General features: G+C 41.5%; 2 protein-coding genes and 1 long non-coding RNA gene across 3 annotated transcripts; 1 reads left to right on the top strand and 2 right to left on the bottom strand.

Annotated features, from left to right (window-relative positions):
- Nucleotides 1-117: 117 nt before the first annotated feature.
- On the bottom strand, nucleotides 118-10,359 carry espl1 (extra spindle pole bodies like 1, separase). The gene is made up of 32 exons (XM_061291202.1): nucleotides 10,261-10,359; nucleotides 9,962-10,057; nucleotides 9,476-9,769; nucleotides 8,653-9,384; nucleotides 8,452-8,553; nucleotides 8,251-8,362; nucleotides 8,014-8,141; nucleotides 7,735-7,928; nucleotides 7,424-7,666; nucleotides 7,199-7,343; nucleotides 6,873-7,032; nucleotides 6,643-6,782; nucleotides 6,385-6,519; nucleotides 6,170-6,286; nucleotides 5,862-6,033; nucleotides 5,664-5,792; nucleotides 5,436-5,592; nucleotides 5,250-5,359; nucleotides 4,027-5,141; nucleotides 3,578-3,959; nucleotides 3,373-3,504; nucleotides 3,068-3,281; nucleotides 2,785-2,981; nucleotides 2,560-2,687; nucleotides 2,318-2,440; nucleotides 1,867-2,016; nucleotides 1,634-1,801; nucleotides 1,436-1,540; nucleotides 1,226-1,341; nucleotides 1,052-1,135; nucleotides 702-866; nucleotides 118-537 (listed from the first exon to the last, which is right to left on the bottom strand). Exons 2-32 carry the CDS (start codon nucleotides 10,040-10,042, stop codon nucleotides 336-338), a joined length of 6,432 nt encoding a protein of 2,143 aa, XP_061147186.1. The 5' UTR covers nucleotides 10,043-10,057; nucleotides 10,261-10,359; the 3' UTR covers nucleotides 118-335.
- Nucleotides 10,360-10,875: 516 nt separating this feature from the next.
- On the bottom strand, nucleotides 10,876-16,885 carry pfkmb (phosphofructokinase, muscle b). Its single transcript, XM_061291203.1, has 22 exons — nucleotides 16,695-16,885; nucleotides 15,790-15,863; nucleotides 15,571-15,648; nucleotides 14,554-14,743; nucleotides 14,308-14,473; nucleotides 14,083-14,127; nucleotides 13,867-13,975; nucleotides 13,697-13,792; nucleotides 13,523-13,615; nucleotides 13,311-13,436; nucleotides 13,167-13,231; nucleotides 13,007-13,070; nucleotides 12,785-12,931; nucleotides 12,610-12,680; nucleotides 12,459-12,546; nucleotides 12,189-12,341; nucleotides 11,931-12,095; nucleotides 11,747-11,808; nucleotides 11,574-11,685; nucleotides 11,411-11,510; nucleotides 11,224-11,329; nucleotides 10,876-11,149 (listed from the first exon to the last, which is right to left on the bottom strand). Exons 1-22 carry the CDS (start codon nucleotides 16,777-16,779, stop codon nucleotides 11,017-11,019), a joined length of 2,328 nt encoding a protein of 775 aa, XP_061147187.1. The 5' UTR covers nucleotides 16,780-16,885; the 3' UTR covers nucleotides 10,876-11,016.
- A 1,361-nt stretch (nucleotides 16,886-18,246) lies between these two features.
- LOC133162187 (uncharacterized) lies at nucleotides 18,247-19,626 on the top strand. The gene is made up of 3 exons (XR_009716192.1): nucleotides 18,247-18,839; nucleotides 18,909-19,003; nucleotides 19,076-19,626. It is a non-coding gene; the product is annotated as an uncharacterized LOC133162187 (long non-coding RNA).
- Nucleotides 19,627-22,400: the final 2,774 nt, after the last annotated feature.

The raw sequence follows: 22,400 nt of genomic DNA, 5'->3' as shown, positions 1-22,400 counted from the left end.
ATAAATTTATATTGCAGCCGTGACAACTCATTGGTTCAGCATGTTAATTCAAGATTCAAGAGTTGAATGCAGACTTTAATGACAGTAATCACGATTAAATAGGGACGACTCAATCCAAAAAATTCAAGTGAACATTTATTTAAACTCTTTACTCAAAAATCACAATTCAAAAACAGGCGTTGAATTTGAGAGTAAAATGCAGTTCTTTACAATGATTAAAATCTTCAGTTGAATTGCAAGTTCAAAAACCTCACAATGAAAGACTAGAAAAAACAGAAAAATACTGCAGTGTAGAATATGAGTAAGTGATTCTGTTAGCAGCTGACTGGCCTCCATTACCGCATGTGAATTGGTAAACCATAGACCACCGGTGCGGCTCCTATGAGATATTGCAGGTAAGTGGCCTGGCGTGAAGGGCCCATATAATCCAGCAAGGCACTTCCGGACTCTGATGATAACCAAGATTTCAGCAGAGCTTTGGTGAAGCGATCAATATCCCGATCAGTTACATCCCACAGGTTTCCCAAAACAAAGGGGCTATGGGGGTAAGGAAGGGAGGAAAAAAAAAAGAGTCAGGACAAATATAGTAAATGATATAGTGCACTGAAATCTTGTGCTCTACAACTGAATAAACTGTACATTACTCACATCACTTTGTAATTTTCTACAATTCGATGTAAAATTTGAATAACTTTTCTCACCAGCCTGCTATGAGATAACTGAGGATGATTCCTTGCCCCTCCTGATCCCCCCGCACAGCCAGAGCAGCACTGCTGCAGCCGAGCAGTAGGGAGGCGGCTTTCATTGGTCGCATCAGGACCGCATGGCTGTCAAGGAAACGTGCCCCTGCACCATGGCCCAAATAACTGGAGAGTCCAAAGGGATGGAGTAGCATGATACACAGGACAAGGGGGGAAACCAAGGTTATTCCGGACAAGGGGGGAAACCAAGGTTATTCCAATTACGATTACGATATACACTAGTGGCATATTTTATTCTTGTATGTATATTAATAGGTTGTCCAACAGTTATTAGATTCTCACAAACGTACATGTATAGATCCTTAGCTGCAACAGCTTCTTCCAGCTGTCCCGTTTCTGGAGCATGTCCACACACACCATTCCAATCCGGTTCACTAAAATTAAAGACAATAAAGTAGAAAGTGAGGAAAGTCAAGAAAAGCTTTTCAAATGTATTGTTTTTAAGAGTGGATGGATGGTCTCACCTGCTGAACCACTCTTGAAATTCTTTCTTTGAGTTTTGTAAATTGCCATCAGGGTCCAAAATATAAAATGTATTCTTTGGGTCCACACCGTGCTTCAAGATAGACTGAGGGTCAGTCTGAAGGAGGATAACAGACTGTATTATCCCGATGACAGATTTCACACAATGTATCGATACAGTTATTGGGATAAAAAAAAAAAAAAAATCATACCTCTTTCTGAATACTCAGTCCAATTAATGACTGCAGAGACGGCATGCGGCTCATGGAACGGAACTTCAAGGTGGGGATGCTTTCCCAGGGCAGCTTCTGAAGGTACTGTAGAGGACAAGACAGTTTGGCATAGAGGATGATCCAGTCAGAGGTCAGACACATTGTTCCACGTGACAAATAACCGCTCAGTTTTAGTACCTTGTCCAGAATGAGAACCACATGACCACAAGGCTCCTCTTTGTCAGCAAAAAGCAAACCAGCCGATTGGAGAAGCTGCTCACAATTGTCATCCCATTCGGGACAAACTCCAAGAGCAAAGCTTTTCAATTCTTTTGGGGACAGTCGAGGGACTGCTGAAAGGAGAACCTAGACACAAGGCGATATAGTTACCTGGGTGCTTTGGAGATGCGGAAAAAGAAAACACCACAAACCTTTAACATTTCTTCACTGGCTGTCACTCCCTTGGCGCACAAAGTCTTGCAAAGGTGCTGGGCCTTTGTGGAGAGCTTGGGATCCGATGAAAGAGGCAGAAGGAGGCTCTTCCAGCAGCCCAACAATTGCTCCATGTCTTTCAGTAAACACTAAAACACACACACACATATATATATATATAATAATGATTATATATATATATATATATATATATATATATATATATATATATATATATATATATATATATATATATATATATATATATATATATATATATATATATATATATATATATATATATATATATATATATATATATATATATATATATACATACACACACACACACAATAAAAACCTTTGTTATCCAAGTAAAAAATAAAAATGTTCACATTCGAGCGACTATTACATCACAGCCTTTGCAGCAGCAGTGCCCTTGTTCCTTACCTCAACTCGAGAGTTGAGTGCCCTGCGGCCCTCCCACCACTGATCTTTGTTCGACACACTGCTCAGAGCCTTTTGATCCACCAGAATACTATCCATCTCCTGGACCAGCCATCTAATAGAGCGCTGTAAATCAGAAGAGAATTGTTAAAAGAAAAGTTAAACATTTCCCTTTGGCTCGGAGACCGACTTGATTTTGTTTTCTAATTTACAATCCCCCTGCAACTACGTTTTATCATGCTTACCGGCTCGGTGGACGTGGGAATGTGTACAGTCACAGGAGCCGAGCCCTTTTCAAGACGGGAGAGAAGGATGCTGTCCCCCATTTCGTGACCTCTGACTCCAACCACTGACATCACACACACAGTCACGCCTGTGGCAAAGAGAAAGAAACATGTGGAACCATTTTGCTTATCCCCTCACAGTCATGAAAGAGGTTCCAGTAAATCGGAACATCACCCCCATGTTACCTGAAGGAAGGTGTTGAAGTTGCTGAATCAACTCTTGACAGTGGTTCTGAGGGAAGGCTGAACCATCAGATGTTGGAAAGGAAAAGATGTCCTCCAACTGAGACAACCTCTGTTCCGTCGTAGTCGTGGCACTCGACTCGTTGAGACTTAAGCTGTCCATTTGATCTGCTAGCTCGCCGGATGTTTTTTTTAGCTTCCTATGAAAAACACACAACAAATAACCAACTTAGAAAGCGCACTTGCCTACAGAACAAACGTTACAGCACATGGAGAATGCACTTACTTAAGAGAGCTGGCGAGGTGCCTGATGGTGCGATGCCGGCTTGTGATGCCCAAAGACTGGGAATGTAGCATTGCTGTAGTAACGGGATCCTGCTGCCCCGTCGATAGTGCCAGAAGGGCACACAGGTTTGGAAATACGGTGGGAGAGGGGAAGTGCTGAAGAGCCAGCCAAGCTGAGCGGAGTAACACTTGAATATCTTCAAATGAAACATTGTCTGACCCAAAACAAATAATAAAAATAATCAATCCGCTGGCAAAACACTTTTTTTGGTATTTCAGGGATTGTCCAAATCTCTAAAACCTTACCTGGTGTGAGGTCCGGATAAGGAAGAGGGGTTTGAGGACCTCTTGCTTGACGTCCACATTTCTTAGTAGACAAGTCATTCCCCTCCAAATCGCAACACAACTCCCTCCGCAACACCTCAACAAAATTTGTGTCTTTAAAGACGAAAAGCGCAAACAAAGTTATAAGGCATTGCTCGCGTGACAGTGCGGCAGTTCAACATCTTACCTGAAGCAGCAGAATCTTTTGCCTCTTTGTCCGACGTCCTTAAATACTCAATGCTCATGTCCAGAATTTCATTTATTTCCTCCTCAATGGCCCTCATTTTTTCTGGCTCCTCCTCGAACGCCAACTCCTTGGCAGACACCTTTCTGGCTCGTCCACGTCTTGTTGAGGACGCTCGATAAGCGGAAGTTTCATCTTCGGACGAGGTGCTCTGAGGCAGTGCGCAGCTCTTCTTCTTCGCCTGCCTTGTCGGTTGGATCTTCGTGGCAGAGGCAGCTTTATCTTTACATGTAGCTTGTCCTGCAGTGTTTTTCTTTTTGGACAGTTTTTCATCCGGTACTTCCCGAGGGTTATACTCTGCGTCACTCTCATCACTAAACTCCACCTGAATTAAGACAGTTCAAGTAATTATTAGTCCCGTTATTAATTTAGTCCTCTAATTTGATACCCACCTTGAATCGAGATTTCTTGGTGCGTCTTGGAGCAGCAGGTACGGGCTTAACTTTGTCTTGAGTGGGTAGGAACTGATCAAACACCTGAAACTCCACCTTGGGCGCAGTTTTCTGCGCACTCTGTACTGAGGCCGGGGCTTTATCTTTCTTTATTGGAGTACAGGCCACTGTGCTGAAGTCAAAAACGCTAAGCTCCTTTGCAGAAAACCTGGACTTGACGACTGGAGTCTTGGGAAACGGACTCATTGGAATAACTGGAGCCGTGGGGCCCAGGCTTTTCCCTTTGGCTGTGTAGCTTGGCAATTGGAAATTTATCTGCGAGGCCTTGACCTTTGTCTTCTTTTTTTCAGACTTAGGCAAACCTTCAGGCTCCTTGAGTGAGCATTGCTGCAATTTCAAAACTTTCAATTGTTTTGGCGCCTTCCACGTCCACACATTTGAGAAAAGTTCCTCCAGCTTGCATTCTTTTTTTGTAGATAAGGTAACCAATAATGCAATGGCTTTGGTTACCATGAGACCTGCTTTCACAGCTCGGAGTTGTGGGGAGCGCACAGAATCAACCAAAGCTAAACCAGCTTCCAGTACTTTCCATATGCTGCAAACCTTACCCTGTCTAGCTTCAAGGCCAGAAACAGCCATGTGAAGGTATGCACGGCCCATCACATCGTGCAGAAGCAAGGTCTTTGCGGGGCTCTGCTGTGGCATGAATTCAGTCAATTTAGCCTCAAGTTTGGCAGTGACTGTCTTGCAACGAGCCAATGCCGCCCAGTAAAGTTTAAAAGCATTTTCGGCTTCAGAAGGGTCAAGCTGGAGAACCATATCGGCCTGTCCGGCAGCCCAGCGGGCGGTGACGCGTCCTAGGAAGGGCTCCGAGCAGCAAGGGCACTGGCAGGTTGGTTTGTGCGTCAGGCAGGAGAGCCAACGACGTGGTTTGGTCTTGAGCGGTGGCGAGCTACTTTCATCTCTCACAACTGGCTCTTTGAGAGTCCACCTTGTACTCAGGATGTCCTTCAGGTCATCATCCTCCATCACAGGAAATGGACGAGATTTCTGCGACGGCCGACCTTTTCTTGGCTTGATTTTAACCTCCGACTTGGACTTTGGGTCTGGAAAATCTGAACAGACAAAGCTCATTTGAAACTCAACATCAAATAAAAAGGCACCAGGGAACTGATCTTGGTGCCCGATTCTCGCCATTAAAAGTAGCTACTAATTTGTGCGACCTGTGTACATTTCCAGAAGGTTCTTGACTTTGTCTAAATCAAATCCACTTTCTGCTGTCTCCCCTTGCTTTAGTTCCAACTCAGCTTTCACCACCAACAGCTCAGCACATCTAAGAGAATCCAAATAAAATGCACCAGGGTTATGGAAGAACTACACAATCCTACGAACTAAGTGCATGGACTTACTGGCTCAGTGCTTGCAACTTGATGGCCAATTTCAGGGCTTCCCGACACTGCAGCCGAGCATCACTGATGGCACCGTAGCTGGTTCTCATCACAATCACTTTCATTGAGCAGTTCAACAGTTCTGATAGCAGCCGCCATTTAAACATCAGATTATTTCCTGTCGTAGATCAAGAGAAGAGTCATAATGGCCCAAAACTAAAAAATGTTGATCATTGTCATTTAACATGCCTGTGTTGATGAAGCGCACGTCGGCGGCACTTCCAGGACTCCCATACAAGCCTTTTCCCACAAAAGTGACCAGCAGGCCACTGAGAAGCTTCAGACTTTCCCCCAAAGCAGTATCTGGGCTTTTAAAACCTGAGATCCAAAAGCAGAAATCATCATTGTTTAAATGGCTATGATGAAAGAAGAAACGAACTAACTTACCATGTTGTGAAATGCGGCTCCGCTGGGTTGGTGGCAGGGAAGCCGTGTCCAAACTGAAATAGGAGCTGCAAGTCTGGAGTGCTTGAGCTCGCAACATATACCAGCCCTTAGAACGTTTCTGCTCACTGGTCTCTTTAAGCACGTCACACAGATAAGAAACCCCACGATCCACCTGTGAAAAAGGAAATACTTATAAGTTCAAAATAATAACCTAAAAAAAAAAAAAAAAAAAAAAAAAAAAAAAAGAACAGATTTCATATCTCTAAAACTTCAGATATGGGAGCTGCAGCCGGGCACCTGTTACTAACCTGTCCAGTACTGTAACAGCATCGAGATTTCAGCAAAATGATGACCAGCGAGAGAATGAAGGGTTCTTCTGTGCTTGCATCAGTGATCACCATTTTTTCTGCTTGTTCAGTTTGAATCTGAAAACACAAGTAATTTCTGATCAATTGAAAAATGACCCGGATGTTTATCGTGCCTTGAATTTTTTTTTTTTTTTTTTTAAAGAAAATGGCATTACCAAAGCCAGTTCAGAGGAGCCCATTTCCAAGAGGAGGCTAGCCGACTGACAGAGGGCATATGCGCATCCTTGAGTGTCACCAAATTGGCGGGAAAGTTCAATAGCAAGTTGATATGCTTCCAAAGCTTTAAGAGGCTAAAATGGAGAAATGCAGAAAGGAAAATTGATCAACAAAAGCAAAAAGAATAGATTATACATAACTAAGTCACACTGACTTGTTTAAAATGGGTAAAGTCTCTTTGGAAATGCACTTGTTACCTTTCCCATGAGTTGGAAGAGAGCTGCGGTCATCGCAATAGAATCTGATGTCTGTTTAGGATTCCTGATGGAAGGCAAAACTGGTGTCCGCACAAGAGTAGCCCACTCAGTCAGCGCTCTTTCCAAAGGTTGGCAAAACTCTGTGGAAAACAAAAAAAAAAAAAAAAGAATCAAATTTCACAAATCGTATGTACATAATGGCAAAGGGCTTCACATTTAACAATACGTACTGTTCTGAGCAGACAGGCTGAATTTCAGACCATCGTATACCAAAATGTTGTGCTCATTTTGCTGCTTGTCTTCATAATCAAAATCATTGGTCCCTACTGGATTTTCCACACAAGGAGTCTGCTCACGCATCTGCCGAAGCTTGATGTCTCTTTCGATCGCCTAGCAAGAAAGAACATCGCAACACTCAGACGTAGACGTGCTTCTACGGAAACATGTTATCTACTCGAAATGACTTGTCCGAACCGTTACGGCGAATTTCAACTTTTGTGTGAGAAAATCCAACACACACGTTTTAAACTTAGTAACTCGGGCCATGCGCACGCACCTCCTCGAGATTCTTCTCAAGAGTGCAGATAAAAATCCAGAGCAAAGCTTGAGCCTTGTTGTCCTTCAGTTGATTTGTGTTTTCAGGAGTCTCCATTTCTTCTTCCAGGAGCCGTAAAGCTTCATGGGCGAAATCAACAGCCGCACTGTTAAACGGAGCATACGCAAACGTCATCACGAGACTCGGCACGTTAAGTGTCCTCAGACATTGAACGGAAGCGCTCACCAATCTGTCTGTTCACTGAAGTCCTTAAAACAAACAACCTGGGCCATTTCGCAGAGATAGACAGCACGCAGGTGGTTGTGAGCGCTCTCCTCATGACAGATGTCCAGCAGATCGCAAAGAGTGTTGTAGCGCTCCTGCGAGGTGTCGCCTGCTTCCTCCTTATAAGCACGCAACTCCTCATCCAAAAGGCAAAGCATTATTCTTTCATCGGGAACCTCGTGACCAAAACCATCACGTATAGTCCTAGGAGATTACAATCAACACCGTCAAAGAAAATATGAACTCCACGGAAAAGATTGAATTATTAGAACCTGAGTCGGATGTCCTCTTCAGAGTTACGAGCGGCGTCGATCTTGGTTTTCACCCACAAAGAGATTGGCTCCGTCATATGCAAAGCCATTTTATTCCCCAAGACCTTCAGCCACAGGATGACCCACTCCAGCGCTCGTTCCAGGTGCCCCGCTCGCCGGGAAGACTGCACAGCTAGCATGAAGGGTCGGTTCAACTGGGGGGGGGGGGGGGGGGGGGGAGTCCAAAGACATTCCATTACTGTCTTAATTAAAGAGATTGAGCACAGTGGCAAAGCTTACCCGAGCAGTAGAGAGCGAAACAGGACAGTTCTTGCTCAGATCGCGACACAGGAGCTCAAGAAGCGTGAAGGCCTGATCATACAGACGACGATTATACAAGCCACAGCCTAAGTTGCTCACCTCAGCCACTACACAGACACAACAAGGAAACAATGTATGATGCTCAGATAGTGTGCTCTTCAAAGTCAATTCAAACATTATTTTCTTTTTTTCTCCCCAAACACAGCTCCTAAGCACCTGCTTGGGCGACAAAGTCTTCATCTGGCAGTTTGCACATTTCAGTCATCATGTGTCCAGCTGTGGCTTGGCAGTAGAGCAGCACTCTGGCCAGAGTCTCACTGTCATCCAGCTAACAAACATGACAGAAAAAAAAATTATATATACATACATTACATGAATCTTATTTAAACATCATGTATGGTGGTGGTGGGACTTCACCTGGGACTCTAACAAGCTCTTAGAGGCAAATCCAAAGCCTTTGAGAATACTGATGCAGAGGCTCTGCTGCAGACTGCTGCGCTCACTTTGTAATATTGAGCTCTAAAAATAAAAGCAAATGAAAAGACAGAACAAATAGATTGAAGTGCTTTTGAGCAGAGCTAACGAAAGGAAAGTAGTAAATATTTAAAGAGCACCAACCTCCAGGATCCTCTTAATCAGGTCTTGGTGCTCCTCAAGAAAGGAAAACCAAGCCAGCAGCACAGGGCTACTAAATCCCTTCTTATGGCAATTTTCCACAACCCACATCACCAGTTGACATCCTTCCAGGACAGAATGAGCTTCACGTTCACCCAACTTTGGTGGAAGAGACCTCAAGGTCCTGGCACACGCTCTCAAGAACTTATCACTACACTCAGCAGGTGTCCCCATAGAGTGGATTTCAACTGCCCGTTTCCCGAGCTCCAGAGGTGCAACACGACAATCGGCATACTTCCTCACCTTAACCCCCATTTCATTCAGAAAGGTGGAAGCCAAACTATGATACCCAGATTTACACAGCATCTTGATTATGACAAGCACCATTTCAAGAAGTGCGTAAATGCCTGTTGTATCAATAGAGCCATCCATCTTGCAATCTTGACTACCACTCCATCTGGAGAAAAGAGCGTGCATTTCGTGGAGAACAAAAGAGGCATCCTTTTCATTCAGTGCTTCACGACTTTTTGAAAATTCAAAGATGGCGCTCGCTATGTATGCAGGAGCTTTAGAAAGATTAGGAGTTTCTGTGTCCAACAACAGACGGAAGTTGAGGGCTTGGAACTGGCAACGAAGTTTGTCTTGGGGACTGAGGACCTTCTGATCCATGGTAGCAGCGAGACTGTTCCACAAAACGGAGAAGCAGCTCCGCGCAAGAACATAATAGTGCTCATCCTAAAGACAATGTAGAATAACAAGCGTTATTGGAAGACGTAGTATGTCATAGAAAATAAAAAAAGAAATAAATCACAGTACAAAGTCAAACCTGTGATTTTGAGGTCAGCCTGGTATACAGCAACGCAGCGATACGGCCGCAGAGAGTGTGGACTTGAAGAGAGCTTAGGTTGTTGACTACATGGAAAATGATCTTTTCCATGTATAGTGGACTGCTTTGGTTGAGAGAATAGACATCATAGCCATGAACGGCAAGCTCCACAAGCGTTACCAATTGGCTTATGTGATCAAACTCCAGCGTTTTAAGTCCAAATTGATGGTTACAGGCTCTGATGACCCTATCACATAGAGTGCCCCCATAAAGTGGTACACGCTTGGCAAGTCTCTGCAAAACAAAGATTTATTAAGTAAAGTTCAAATCACATGTTGAGAAAGTTTCCGAATGGTACATCACCACGTACATCAACATTCAAATTCACCCAAACGATAAAATAACGCGATTTTCTAACTGCAAATGAGTTCAAACGTTATCGACGTCAAACTGTAGCGTCACTTTGAAAAAGTTGATCATGCAAACCTCGAGCTCTTGACATAACAGCAGTGTCCCGCTCAACGAAGCTGTCCGGTTGATCAAATCCTCGACGGCCAAACACTTCATGACGTCTGAAGATAGCTGGAGAAAAACATGTTAACCACATTGAATACATTTTTTAAGCTAACGATCAGACGACACCGAAGAACACGACGCTACGTACGTAACTGAGTAACTTTGAGAAACGATGTAGCAGACAGTAACTTATTTCGAGTGGAAATCCTTGGGAGTAATAGCAGTAGTATTTAAATTGCATCAAAAGACATATTGATATTCATACTCACACAGATCAGCAGCGAACACGTCCAAAGGAGAAGAAACCATCAACAGCTACCGCTCACTCGATTTGAAAAGCACTTGTTAACCAATCAAAAAGCTTACCCGCCTTACCCGGAAGTACAAGGTATCATGGGTAGTGTAGTTCTTACGTATTTGTTTTCGTCAGCACTCACAATACGTCTTACATTACTTTTATGTGGCCAATATTGGCACTCATTTATGCTCTAAATTCTTGCTTAATTTTATGCAATGATGTATAACAATAATTGTAGATTTAATGAACTAATTATTAGGTGGTCAGCACATCTGTACTTGCATCTATGTATAATAAAATATTAAAATCTATTTTTATATTTTTTTATATATTTTTGTCATGTTTTCGTTACTGTTATGTCAGCCATCAAAATATTTCTTTTTATTTCAGGCTTGGAAATTGTTCTGAGCATTTAAATGTTCACTTAGCAAATGTTGCTCAAACATCTCAGTGGATCAGAAATGTGTTGTATTACCATGCACATTTTCTAACAAATATAATTACTTATTTTGATGTAAACCCTTATCATCAATTGCGGTTGGGTAACAAGTTGCTTTTGCTGGCTGCTTTCAATAAAATGCAACAATGTCTTTTAGATAATTTATTGCTCTCTTTATTTTCATTTCATCATTATGTTTTGTTTTTAAGCCACAGCTTTTGAGAGCTACAGCCAACACAGGAGTCACGTAGAGTTCTGATGGCATGAATAACTACATGCAAAAACTACTTATGAACTTTTCTTTTGAGCGATATGCTCCATTTCAGCCATGTTGGAAGTGTCCAGGCGGGTGTCATACTTGGCCAGGATTTTTAAGACGGGCCTCAGCCTCATCCACCATTGTTCTTTCGGAATACGATGTCTGCGGAAGAAAGAAGAAGTGGAAAATAGAAAATCCATGTTCAGTATTTAAACTGAAACAATAAAATGTCTTACTCGAAGTCAACGTGTTCTTTCAGCTCCGTCAGAGGCTGGAAAATCAAAGACCTCTTCTTCATTCCCAACACGCATGCGGTATCGTGAGCATTGGCGAAGATTCGACCTGGAGAGTTGAAGTTTCACACACATATTACAACATCAAGCACCAATCCTTCTTTTTAGCATTTTGTCTTTCGGTCCTGACCATGTCGGGAGTGTTCCTTCACTTTTTCCGTCAACCATAGGATAGACTTGATGCCCATCTTGGTGGCAAAATTCCTATCAAAGGGGCTGGGGGTTCCACCCTAAAACACAAACAACCGTTTTTGCTGTACTCATAAATTGACAATAAACTAAGAATGCCATACCTGCTGCATATGTCCAAGAACATTCTTCCTACAGTCAAATATACCCTTTCCTTCTTCAGAGTACAGATTGAAGAGAACATCCGTGGTGTAGTTTTCATTGCATTTCTCATTTCTGAGGAAAAGAAGGACAGTAAACCCTTTGAAGAAGGAATTTGTTGGCATTTCATTCAAACCTCAGAACAAGTCCTCTCTTTACTGTTGTCTTCATCTTCTCCGTCAGATGCTCCACATTCATCTATGAGCAAGTTGAGAAATAAAAATGATTTACTGTAATTCATAAGACTAAATGTCTTCATTTCCTGATAGTCGTGATGTTTTATTTTTATACTGTATATTATATATTCCTTCTACTCAGACCTTCAGGTCCTTAATTCCAAAAGGCTCCTCAAAGATATACGCATTATCAGCTCCAGCTGCTAAGCCGGCCATGGTTGCCAGGTATCCACAATATCCTCCCATGGTCTCAACAATGAACACTCTTCGCTTGGTACCGGCTGCCGATTGCTTGATCAGGTCACATGACTAGAAGAAATAAATATGAAAAGAAGAAGGCCATTATAACATTGTTAAATGTTTGCTGGCACTTTTTATGTGAGGAGAAAAAGAAATGTAGACCGAGGTTATGGTGTTAAGAGCAGTGTCCGCTCCTATACTGAAGGCCGAACCAGGAACATTGTTGGAGACGGTAGCAGGAATGATGACAAAAGGGATACAAAATTCCTCATAGTTCTGTCTGGCCTCCACCATCTCCAGTCCCCCAACAAATGCCTATGTGGAGAACAAAACGTGTGAAAATGAACTTTTATTATGACACACAAGTTGTTTCTATCTTTTATGGTTCATTACAGGCATCATTTAGTCGAATAAAAACACTGCTCAAGCTACCTCAAAGCCGCCGACAAGGACGATTCCGTGAATGTTGAACTTTGAGATGTTCTGGCTTATCTCCTTGATGAACTTACTTGGCAGGGATCTTCACAAAAAAGGGAAGAATCAGGGTTGTGCATTCAACATGTACGTTTTGGAACCGTCTCACCTCTTAGTACCGAGGAGCGAGCCACCCTTTCCAATCCACCCGGCCACTCCAGTCCAACCAATAGGCTCGATCTGCGTAAGGAAAGCACATTAGCCGAAATTATCTCCTGAAATATATCCTGTGGTGTGTTTAGGTAATGCATTCATAACACTATAAGTGTGTAACATAAAATGACCTGGCCATGGGCTAAACCGTCAAATCCATCATGCACGGCCAGCATTTGGTGACCTTGGAGGAGGCCAGTTCTGACAACGGAACGAACTGCAGCATTCATCCCAGCGCACGGTGCTCCCACATTTAAAACGGCTATGTTGACATTGCTCTGGTGGGTGGAAATTCACAGGAACATTTGTCAGACATCCAGTCTCAAGTGGGTCATATAAAAATCATATCTTGCCTTTGTATCTGGAGGATGAATGTGCGACAGCATTTTGTAGGCATTCCAGTTGTGCTCGAAGCTCCTATTCTCAAAAGGTTGCACAAATGTAGGGACATTAAAAAGTAAATGCAATATTCAACGTTTTCCAAATGGAGAAGCATAAAAGCGGATGACTCACCTTCCCCTAAGGTTCACTGCATCTTCAAACCTTTTTTCAGCCATTGCTTTGGTGACATCCTTTGTCTAAAATTGTCCGAGAACATTGTTATGCACCCAGATGCTTCATATAACGCTTGTTGTGTCAATATTTTGTGCGACATACCACTTGCACACACTCCATCAGAGGCAGTCTGACAGCCATGTTTCCCGACAAGCTGACCACACTTGCAGGAGTATCGGGTGTGGCTTCTAACAGGGCCATCACTGCCTGCATACCCATCCTGCTGGCCTGATTGATCACAGAGCAGACTTAAAGAAACCAATAACCCCCCAAAAAAACATTTTATGTAAATATTTTAAGTCATGAAAAAATACCAGGATTCTGTCAAAGGCGGAGGGGGTTCCTCCTCTCTGGACATGGCCCAATATGGTGGTACGGGTGTCGAAGCCAAGCTTTTTTGTCACCAACTGAACCAAAATGTTTTGGATTCATGAACAGATGTATATTTCTAACAAAAATATGCATCGTAAAAAAATGATATTACTGACCTGTCTGACATACTCACAGGTGATGGGCTCGCCATTGAGGTCTATTGCACCTTCTGCTACGATGATAATATGCAAACGGTTGCCAAGATTCCTTTGCTAAGAGGAAAAAGAAGATAGTAATTCACCAACAGTATTTTTAGGAATTATTGCAAATAAAACCTCAAATTTACCTGAGTCAATCGTCTGCACAGATGCTCCTCCCAGTCCTTCTCTGGGGGCATCTCTGGAATGAATACCCAGTCAGCAGCACATGCCAGAGCTGTCACCAAAGCCAGGTAACTGTAAGTCAAAGGTTAAAAGTTTAGGTCTTGTTTGTAGAAACACAGACCGACGACACAGGTTTTCACCATGATCACCACATCTGCTCACACAGATGCTTGACTCACCCACAATGTCTGCCCATCACTTCCAGGATGAATGTCCTCTGGTGACTGCATAAAGAAGCAAATTAAGCTAGAGAGCCTCGAATCATGTGAACAGAAATATTTCTCTAGACGTAATCTACACACTCCTCCAAATGTGCGGCTTGGATTTTATATTTTAAATACATCTTTTGAAACACCAGTTGTGGAACGTTTCTGACATGTTGCATGAGATATTTAAATGCCCACCTCTGTGCTGTGGTGGCAATTGCATCCACGATCTCCATGATGCGATGCAGGGCAGAGTCTGTGCCGATGGTCATGTCAGTGCCGCAGAAGTCGTTGTCAATGGAGCCCACCATGCCGACAATGTTGAGATGGGAGGATGCCTTTGCTTCATTTGCTGTGATCTTACCTGAGGACAGGTTTAAAATAATCCTGGTCTCAAATGTTTTCAAACATCAACAACTTTTGAGAATATCCATAAATCCTCACCAGCTTTGATTAAATCTGCTAGTAGCTCACTCCACTCAGTTCTGAACTGGTTGGCACCGGTGAGACTGCCATCACCTCCAATGACGCACAAGTTGGTGATGCCCAACTTGACCAAGTTGTAGGCCGCCTTGGTACGACCCTCCTTGGTGCGGAAGTCCTGACAACGGGCACTGCCAATCACAGTTCCACCCTGAGGAATGTGTCATGGTCAATATCAGAATCAAGGAGGTGGAGAGGCAGGAGGCTCATTCAAAGCACCATGCACGAGTGACTTTGGCTGTCTAATGAACTCTGGCATTTAAATGCCAATCTCATTGACATACACATTTAAACCGTCAAGGCGTTGCTAGAATTACTGACCAAAAGGTTAGAGTGTCACTGTGACCTGATGGTCACAGGTTAAATATAGATACAATTTGTATGGTTGTATTTAAAGTCTTTGTAAAATGAAAATACATTTTTGGTGAAGACTGTTGTTAATAAGGCTGCCAAATTTGAATGAAAAAAAAAAAAAAAAAAAAAAAAAACTTAAATGAGAATCCAAAACACCACCTAGCTCCACGTGCCACGACGATGCATTTTCAGCCTAGCTTGCTAGCTAACTGCATGACGTACACTACCGTTCAAAGGTTTGGGGGTCACAAAATTGTTTGGGTGACCCCAAACTTTTGAACGATAGTGTATATATTTATTTAGATAATTATTTATAGATTATATATATAATCTTCCGTGTAAAAAGTCTTATAATATATATGTATACTTATATTCATTGATTATGTATAATCTTATACAAATATAAGATATAATGTTTAATATTTAATTCATAATATTTTATTATAATAATATTTACACTACCGTTCAAAAGTTTGGGGTCACCCAAACAATTTTGTGACCTCAAACTTTTGAACGGTAGTGTATATTGGTAAAATTGTTTGTTATTATTACAAAGCCCAAATGCATTGAGAAACAAATCACTAGAATCAATCTTTAAATGTAGCCTTTTGTTTTTCTTCTCACCAGCTGCAACATCATGGACACACTTTCCCACGTAGCAGGGCGAATGTTGTCTCCACCATCTACCAGGCCCTGATAGCCCTGTCAATAAAGAGAGAGAGCGAGCACATTATTGCCTCGGACTTGTCGAAGTTTTAGGGTCTCATTCCTGGCTAAATAGTCTTTTCAGAAAAGCCGTGGCCTTTATTGGTTCTAAATTCTAACACTAATCAATGACATTACCTCATGGACAAAGAAGACTTTGGCTCCGGTGTATATTCCCATTCGAACTGTGGCCCTCACAGCTGCATTCATGCCTAGAGAACACACATTAAAGTTGCTTTAATAAGATTGGAAAACGATACAGGGAGAGGAGGGGGATAAAATGGATGGATGGATAGTTTTATACAAAAACATAGATTGCGAAATTACAGTACCATGCAAAATATTACTTTGGGCCTCTCGCTCAAAGTGTCACCTGCGACCCTAATGAGCAAAAGCGCTATCAAAACTAGATAGATGGATTTTCTTTCATGTATAGTCTATTATCTAACAAGCCATTATTGACTTTTTCCGTGACAAGCATTTTTTTTTTAACTTTGTAGAAATGAAGAAACCTACAGGGAAAGCAGTTGCTGCACCGTCATGACTCAGGGGTCACTTAAAGGGCAAGAGGTGGATAGACTGACATTGCATCTGCCAAGAGTATCTTGCCTTATGTTATAAACAAGAGCAGAAAAGTGTGGTGTCGCTCACTCACTTTACTTCAGAGATTTAATAACACATGACAGAGAGGTCATGATTCTATAATTAGGGAGAAAAATAGATCCTGTGTCACAGGGAGATGAGCAAGAGAAATTCTGCAGATGGAAGTGGACCTGAACAATTAATTGAACTCAAATTAACATCACAAAGTAAAATGCAATCTTAGTCTCTTAATGAAAACAATTCCAAATAGTTCAGATCTCTCGCAAAAAAAAATAAGGTAAGGAGCGGAAGTCGATTTCCACAAGCATCATCTTTTGTTTAAATTGATTATAGCAGGTTCCGTTATTGAACAGTTATATGTCGACATCTTTTTATTTATTATTTCTATTCTCTAGTCTTAACTTCTGACTTTGTCCAAACATTGAAACCCCAGCACTTACCCTGGGCATCACCGCCCGAGGTGAGCACTGCAATCGCCCGACCCTTCCCCAGCTTGGTGGGGTCACCCGAAAGATGTTCCGCCATTGTCTTGGAGCTGAATATGGCCGAGGAAGATGGTTCTTCACAGTGACAAGCCCTGCAGCCCTTCTGCACAAGGTGCCTCTCACATCTAACTCAGACCGTAATAGCATTCGCGACGCTTGCACAACTTGACATACGATGAGCTAGGCATAATTGCCAACACATTTCGACACACACATTTCAAGCCAGTCATTCTCGTCATGTTGTGTATTTTTACAACATTTAATCCAAGGGGGGGATACGAGGGGATGCAGTGAGGTTATTTTTAGAACCACAAATACGGTATCAACGACAAGAGTTATTTTGAACACTTCATTGTCACATCTCATAAATCCACCGTGTGCCACAAATGCTGCCTATGTGATTGATGTTTACTACCGAGATGGACTCACTGAAGTAAAGTTTTATATGAGGAAAGAATTCCAACAGTAAGAGTGCCATCAGAAATGAATAGTAATAAACAAAACAGAGACTTGAATTTACTTGAAAATTCCTGCCTGACAAATATATGTCAATTAGTTCATCAATTTTTGCCAATCTTGTATAAAAATACAATAATTATTTATAATTAAAGGATTACAGTGAAAATGATATTGACACGTGAATTTAATCATAAATTGATACAGACAGCATCGCAAAACAAATAGTGGACATTTTTTAATTAAGAAAAAAAAAATCTCCCCTAAAAATCCAATAAACCTTTTGACCACTTGGGGGCAGCAAAAACAAGTACAGTACTATGGTAAATCTTGGACAACTATCGGCATGTTTGAATCGTAACGCTTGTTAGACGCTGCATTAAATATTTATTAAGTAATCACTTTTTCATTCTGAGATTGATTGGTGACTGATTGGTTTTGGAGTCTTTTCATTCGAAACAGATTGCAGTGGTGGAAAACAAAGAAGGCACTCCTCAGTGGGATGCAGTAACAAAGCAACCTGAGAAATTACACGGAGTTTAGCAGATGACGCGGTGAGGTGGTGAAAGTATACTCACGCATTTTGGAAAGAATATAGATAATTTCATAAAGCAAATTTTACAATTTAATTTAAAGTATACACTGAAATGCACTCTATGCACAAAAGTAAAAACGAAATTTTACAATCAGTTATATGCAGTGCTTTTATTTTGATAGCTTGGCACAAGTCAGTCATGCCTTGATTGTTTTTCCTCAGGCACAGAAGTTTCGTAGAAGTCAAATCAGAGGTGCTCAATGGGGTCAGACAAATGTTGTTGTTTTTTTTTTTAACAGATCATATTAGAAATGCAGTACTACACTCGGGTCATGCTGACATTTTTAACATACACGACAAAATGTATTTTTATTCCAAAATCACAATTTAAATGCTCAAGTAAAGTACTTGAATACAGAAAGAAAGTTTTTAAACTTCAATAGTCCCTACCACAAAGATACATCCCATGAATGTAAATTTATCGAGCAATTTCCCTCAGCCTCGCACAACTCGGAATCAATTCAGAATAAAAAGTCCAGTTTTGCCCTAATAAGGATTATTATACCAATTCAAACTACTAGTACAGTCAACAAAATCGTACCTTTTCCGCACATGTCCTTTAAGGAGGTTCTGATTCCTTATCCCTTCAAGATGATAACCTCTGAATCACTTAGGTCCCTGTAGACAAAAAGACGATCATCAACACACATCTCAGCTTGGGTTTTTACCTTTTTTTTTTTTTTTAAGTCACATCTATCCAAGCCCAGGCACGTTGAGGGACATGCAGTCCTCTCCCGAGGCACAGCCCCGAAGCGATCAATAAGGCCATTTCCAGATAATCACCCCTCCTGTCTTCCTGGACAGTGTTAACACTTGCACAGCCTGTAATAAACCATATGGATCAATACGACATCAGTTCTACATGGAACTTTTCCACCTCAGCTAATGCAGTGAAATGTGAACTGGATTTTGGTACAATCTGACCTTCTTTCTGCTCCAGTTATCAGAATCCTACTAAACCTGTCAAGATCACCAAGTGAAACAGACAGCTCTTGTTACATAATCATACACGCGTCTCACTAGCTGACTGACAGCACATCTCCACTGGGGTATGTTTTATTCTATGTGCTACATTAAATTGTCAAATGGTTATCTTTTGTCTCTTTCATTTCTAAAAGGCATTTTGAAATGACATGAGTTAGTTTATACCGAAAAGGAACAAGATGACCCGAGGGAGTCCAAAAAGACTGAAATGGGGGAAAAGTAATAAAAGGTACAAAAGAAACTAAAGTAAAATCAAATTACCTTCATGTTAATTGATGACTAATAATATTGTATGTTGCAGATCAAAACGTCAACTGTCAGCTGGCGGCCATCTTGGTGATTATCGACATTGGGGAACCGCGTACAAAGCCTTTTCCTCTAATAAATCACTCACAGAAAGTGTCGCTGCAAATGTTGCCAGGTTTCATTGCAGTTTAATCAGCTCAATGAATGTTTTAATAGGCTGATATTTCAGACAGCGAATGGCACTGCAGTGATTAATGGCGAGGGGTGAACTCTTTCCCTCCCTCCAACGCTGCTTCTCTGCCAAGGATCACTAAAGAAATATCTTATCTCTCTACTCTTGTATTGACATCACACATTTATTTGAAAGTTAACAAGCTCATCTGCAAACCAATCTTGTTGTAATTGGCTAATAGGTGACGCGATGTTTTCTGTCTGATAAGGCTGCACGTTTTCCTAAATATATTATCTGCATGTTTTTCCCTTCTGCGGGTCTTTTATGAATTCATCAGGAGGCCTCATCTCACTCCCTGGCCTCCTATACCATTTAATATGTCTTTACCCCTCCTCCTCCTCTCTCGGAGGATTGCACTGTTTCTCAATTTGTCATCCCTGATACCCCCCCCCCCTCACATTATGTACATATCTTAATCAGCCCGTTTTCCTCCTCTCCTCCGTTTCATCACTTTTTCTACCCTTCTTCTTTTGACCTTCAGTTCCCCAGCTTCATTACTCTCCTCCTTTCTCTGAATTTCCTCCCAACTCTCCTTGGTGGTAATGGAATGTAAAATCAACACGGTTGTGACATTTTGGGCATTTCACCGACCAACCTTTTGCCCCCCCCCCCTCCCCCAATTATGTATATTGTTGTCTGTATGATACGTAGCGTGACTTTTGTAACAAGGACGTGGATGGGATGATGGAGGCGGTTGGGGGATTTAATTAAAGACCAAAGGGTCACAGTGAATAAGGCAGGTTGGGTTTTCGGGAATAAGGAGGGGGGGGCAGATGGTTATCTGCCATTGGAGTGATAAATCAACCTGCCCCTTCAGCCGCCCTCAACGCAACATCACGCCACTGCATTGGGTCCCCCCTCCCTTTTCCAAAAGCAATTCCGTCATGTCTTGTTAGCTCATTCGTCTTCATCAGTAGCAGTGGGAGGTTCGAGCCCCCGCACCCACCGCTTCACCTCGAGCCACCCTCTCCCCCCCATCCCCAACCAATGCCAAGCCCCACTGATCAAAGATGAGCCAGCCAGTGCATTGGCATGGGTTTGCACAAAAACACAAATTGTGTGTGTGCAAAAGCTTAAACAGATTGCAGTTAATAATGAAGGCAGGGCAAGCACACACACTAATGGCATTTAAGGCCAATTAAGACATGACTAATTAATGAGACATTTCCTGTAAGACTTATTGATGTTTATTTGCAGTCACATAAATCACTGAATTGTATTCTCTCTAAATGATACAGACAGTTGATTTCAGTAAATGAATGTGTTTATCAATGACAAACGAAGCTAATATATATGAGTTGATGTATTTTAGTTAAATGAACATCAATGATGAAGCCACGCAGTGCGATTATTTTGTTCTATAAAAGTGGACTGACTTTAGGTTTTGAACTATTTTTCTTTTTTTTACAAATGTTTGGGTTTCCGCAGTTTCTCGAGTTTCTTCAATTACAAGTGCAAAGTTAGCACTGATTGGCGTTAGCTAACTGTCTTACTAGCATGATAACGTCAACATCATGGAATGACCTCAGTTTTGTTTGAGTTAAAGGGTTCCACCTTGGAATTTAATTTAATTTAATTTAATTTAATTTAATTTAATTTAATTTAATTTAATTTAATTTAATTTAATTTAATTTAATTTAATTTAATTTAATTTAATTTAATTTAATTTAATTTAATTTAATTTAATTTAATTTAATTTAATTTAATTTAATTTAATTTAATTTAATTTAATTTAAAGTTGAACGGTTCCGATGTTCCACTGTACCGACTTGTATTATATGGAAAATAATGACTGTTTCAAATCCGATTTACACAAATCGGTATGTGGACAAATTGGTTTAAGGAATATCTTTGAAATGAAAATCATGTATTTATTGTCTTTTGCTGTTTTTTTTTTTCTTTTTGTCTCCCACCTCATACCTCACTGATGGCCATTACATCTGCAAAGTCGCAGTATGCAGTGAGAAGATGGGTTTGATGTGGACACTATGTCATTAGTAGTTTGCTAGCAGCAGTTAACAATAAACACAGATCAACAATGAAAGTCCCTGCGCTGGTACAACAAAGAAAAGCTCACTGCTCTGCCTTTCCGCCACTAACAACAACACAAAGAAACATTTTGTCTTTAACTGGCGACACATAAATGACGCCATTAAATGAGCTGGCTTTCCGGGCTTTGGTTAAGTAGTAAACATGCTCATTTCCAAGTGCAAAAAATAGAAAAAGATGGATATTTGAAGTTCTAGAAACATATCTTGAACATATTTTATAACAGAGTGATTTTGGAGTTTTATTTTGGAGAAATGTTGATAAAATGGTGGTGGGGGGGGGGGAAATGAGACAGCTCTGACATTTCTAAATGATGAGCATACTCTTCTAGATAAGCAAACACACCAACAACAACGCAAACTGTCCATAATTGTTCCCCCTGGTGAGACACTAGCTCAGACTTTGATTGACAGCTGTCAATCCGGGCCATGAGCGTTGACTGAGGAGGTCGCAGCCGTGGTCCCGGGGGCTCTCATGTGTCATCAAATAGGGCCAAGGCTGGAAGGGGATAGAAATAGACAAGGTCTGCTGTGGTCCACTGAGCTTTGCTGCCCCGCCCAGCAAGTGGAAGGGAGCGACATGGAGAGGAGGGAAATGCAAAAAGCCCCCCCGGGATGTTAAGAAACCGTTTAACTTGGTGACAGCGAGCAGGAGTGGCATCTGTGAGGACTGCACAGATTCATAATCGTGTAATGCCACACACACACAACATTGTCCAATTGATGAAGACTACAAATCTTAAAAAACAATTTATGATTAAGAGATGAGAATTTGTACAAAATGACTTCAAATTGTACAAACGCTATGAATGCTAATGTGAAAAGCAACTGTACAAGAATAAATATGCTATATATAATGACATTGACAAAAAAGATATGGGTGGTGGGGTGCTGGATCAATATCAGACAACGTGATAGTCTGCTTGGGGGCTTAAATGAGAGAATGTCAACACACACACACACACACACAGCAGTCCCAGCATCACCTTTTCACCGATTCATTAAAAACAAGCTCGCCGGGCCTCATTAACAGCGGGACACACAGTGTTGCATCCATAACCACAACCCATAACATTACTCAGCCTCCTTTCTTTAATTCA

This window comes from Syngnathus typhle, linkage group LG11 (assembly GCF_033458585.1).
Source record: "Syngnathus typhle isolate RoL2023-S1 ecotype Sweden linkage group LG11, RoL_Styp_1.0, whole genome shotgun sequence".
Taxonomy (NCBI): domain Eukaryota; kingdom Metazoa; phylum Chordata; class Actinopteri; order Syngnathiformes; family Syngnathidae; genus Syngnathus; species Syngnathus typhle.
This window is presented reverse-complemented; position numbering and strand designations above follow the sequence as displayed.

Excerpts from the sequence above, each read along its gene's own strand:
- espl1 (XM_061291202.1), bottom strand. The coding sequence starts at position 10,042 with ATGAAGTGTTTGGCCGTCGAGGATTTGATCAACCGGACAGCTTCGTTG. Across the intron at positions 1,541-1,633 it reads TGGTTCTCATTCTGGACAAG|TACCTTCAGAAGCTGCCCTG; the intron begins GTACTAAAACTG and ends TGTCCTCTACAG. Across the intron at positions 867-1,051 it reads GCAGCTAAGGATCTATACAT|TTATTTGGGCCATGGTGCAG; the intron begins GTACGTTTGTGA and ends TGGACTCTCCAG.
- pfkmb (XM_061291203.1), bottom strand. The coding sequence starts at position 16,779 with ATGGCGGAACATCTTTCGGGTGACCCCACCAAGCTGGGGAAGGGTCGG. Across the intron at positions 15,864-16,694 it reads CTCGGGCGGTGATGCCCAGG|GCATGAATGCAGCTGTGAGG; the intron begins GTAAGTGCTGGG and ends TGTGTTCTCTAG. Across the intron at positions 13,616-13,696 it reads CCTGTGAGTATGTCAGACAG|TTGGTGACAAAAAAGCTTGG; the intron begins GTCAGTAATATC and ends ATTTTGGTTCAG.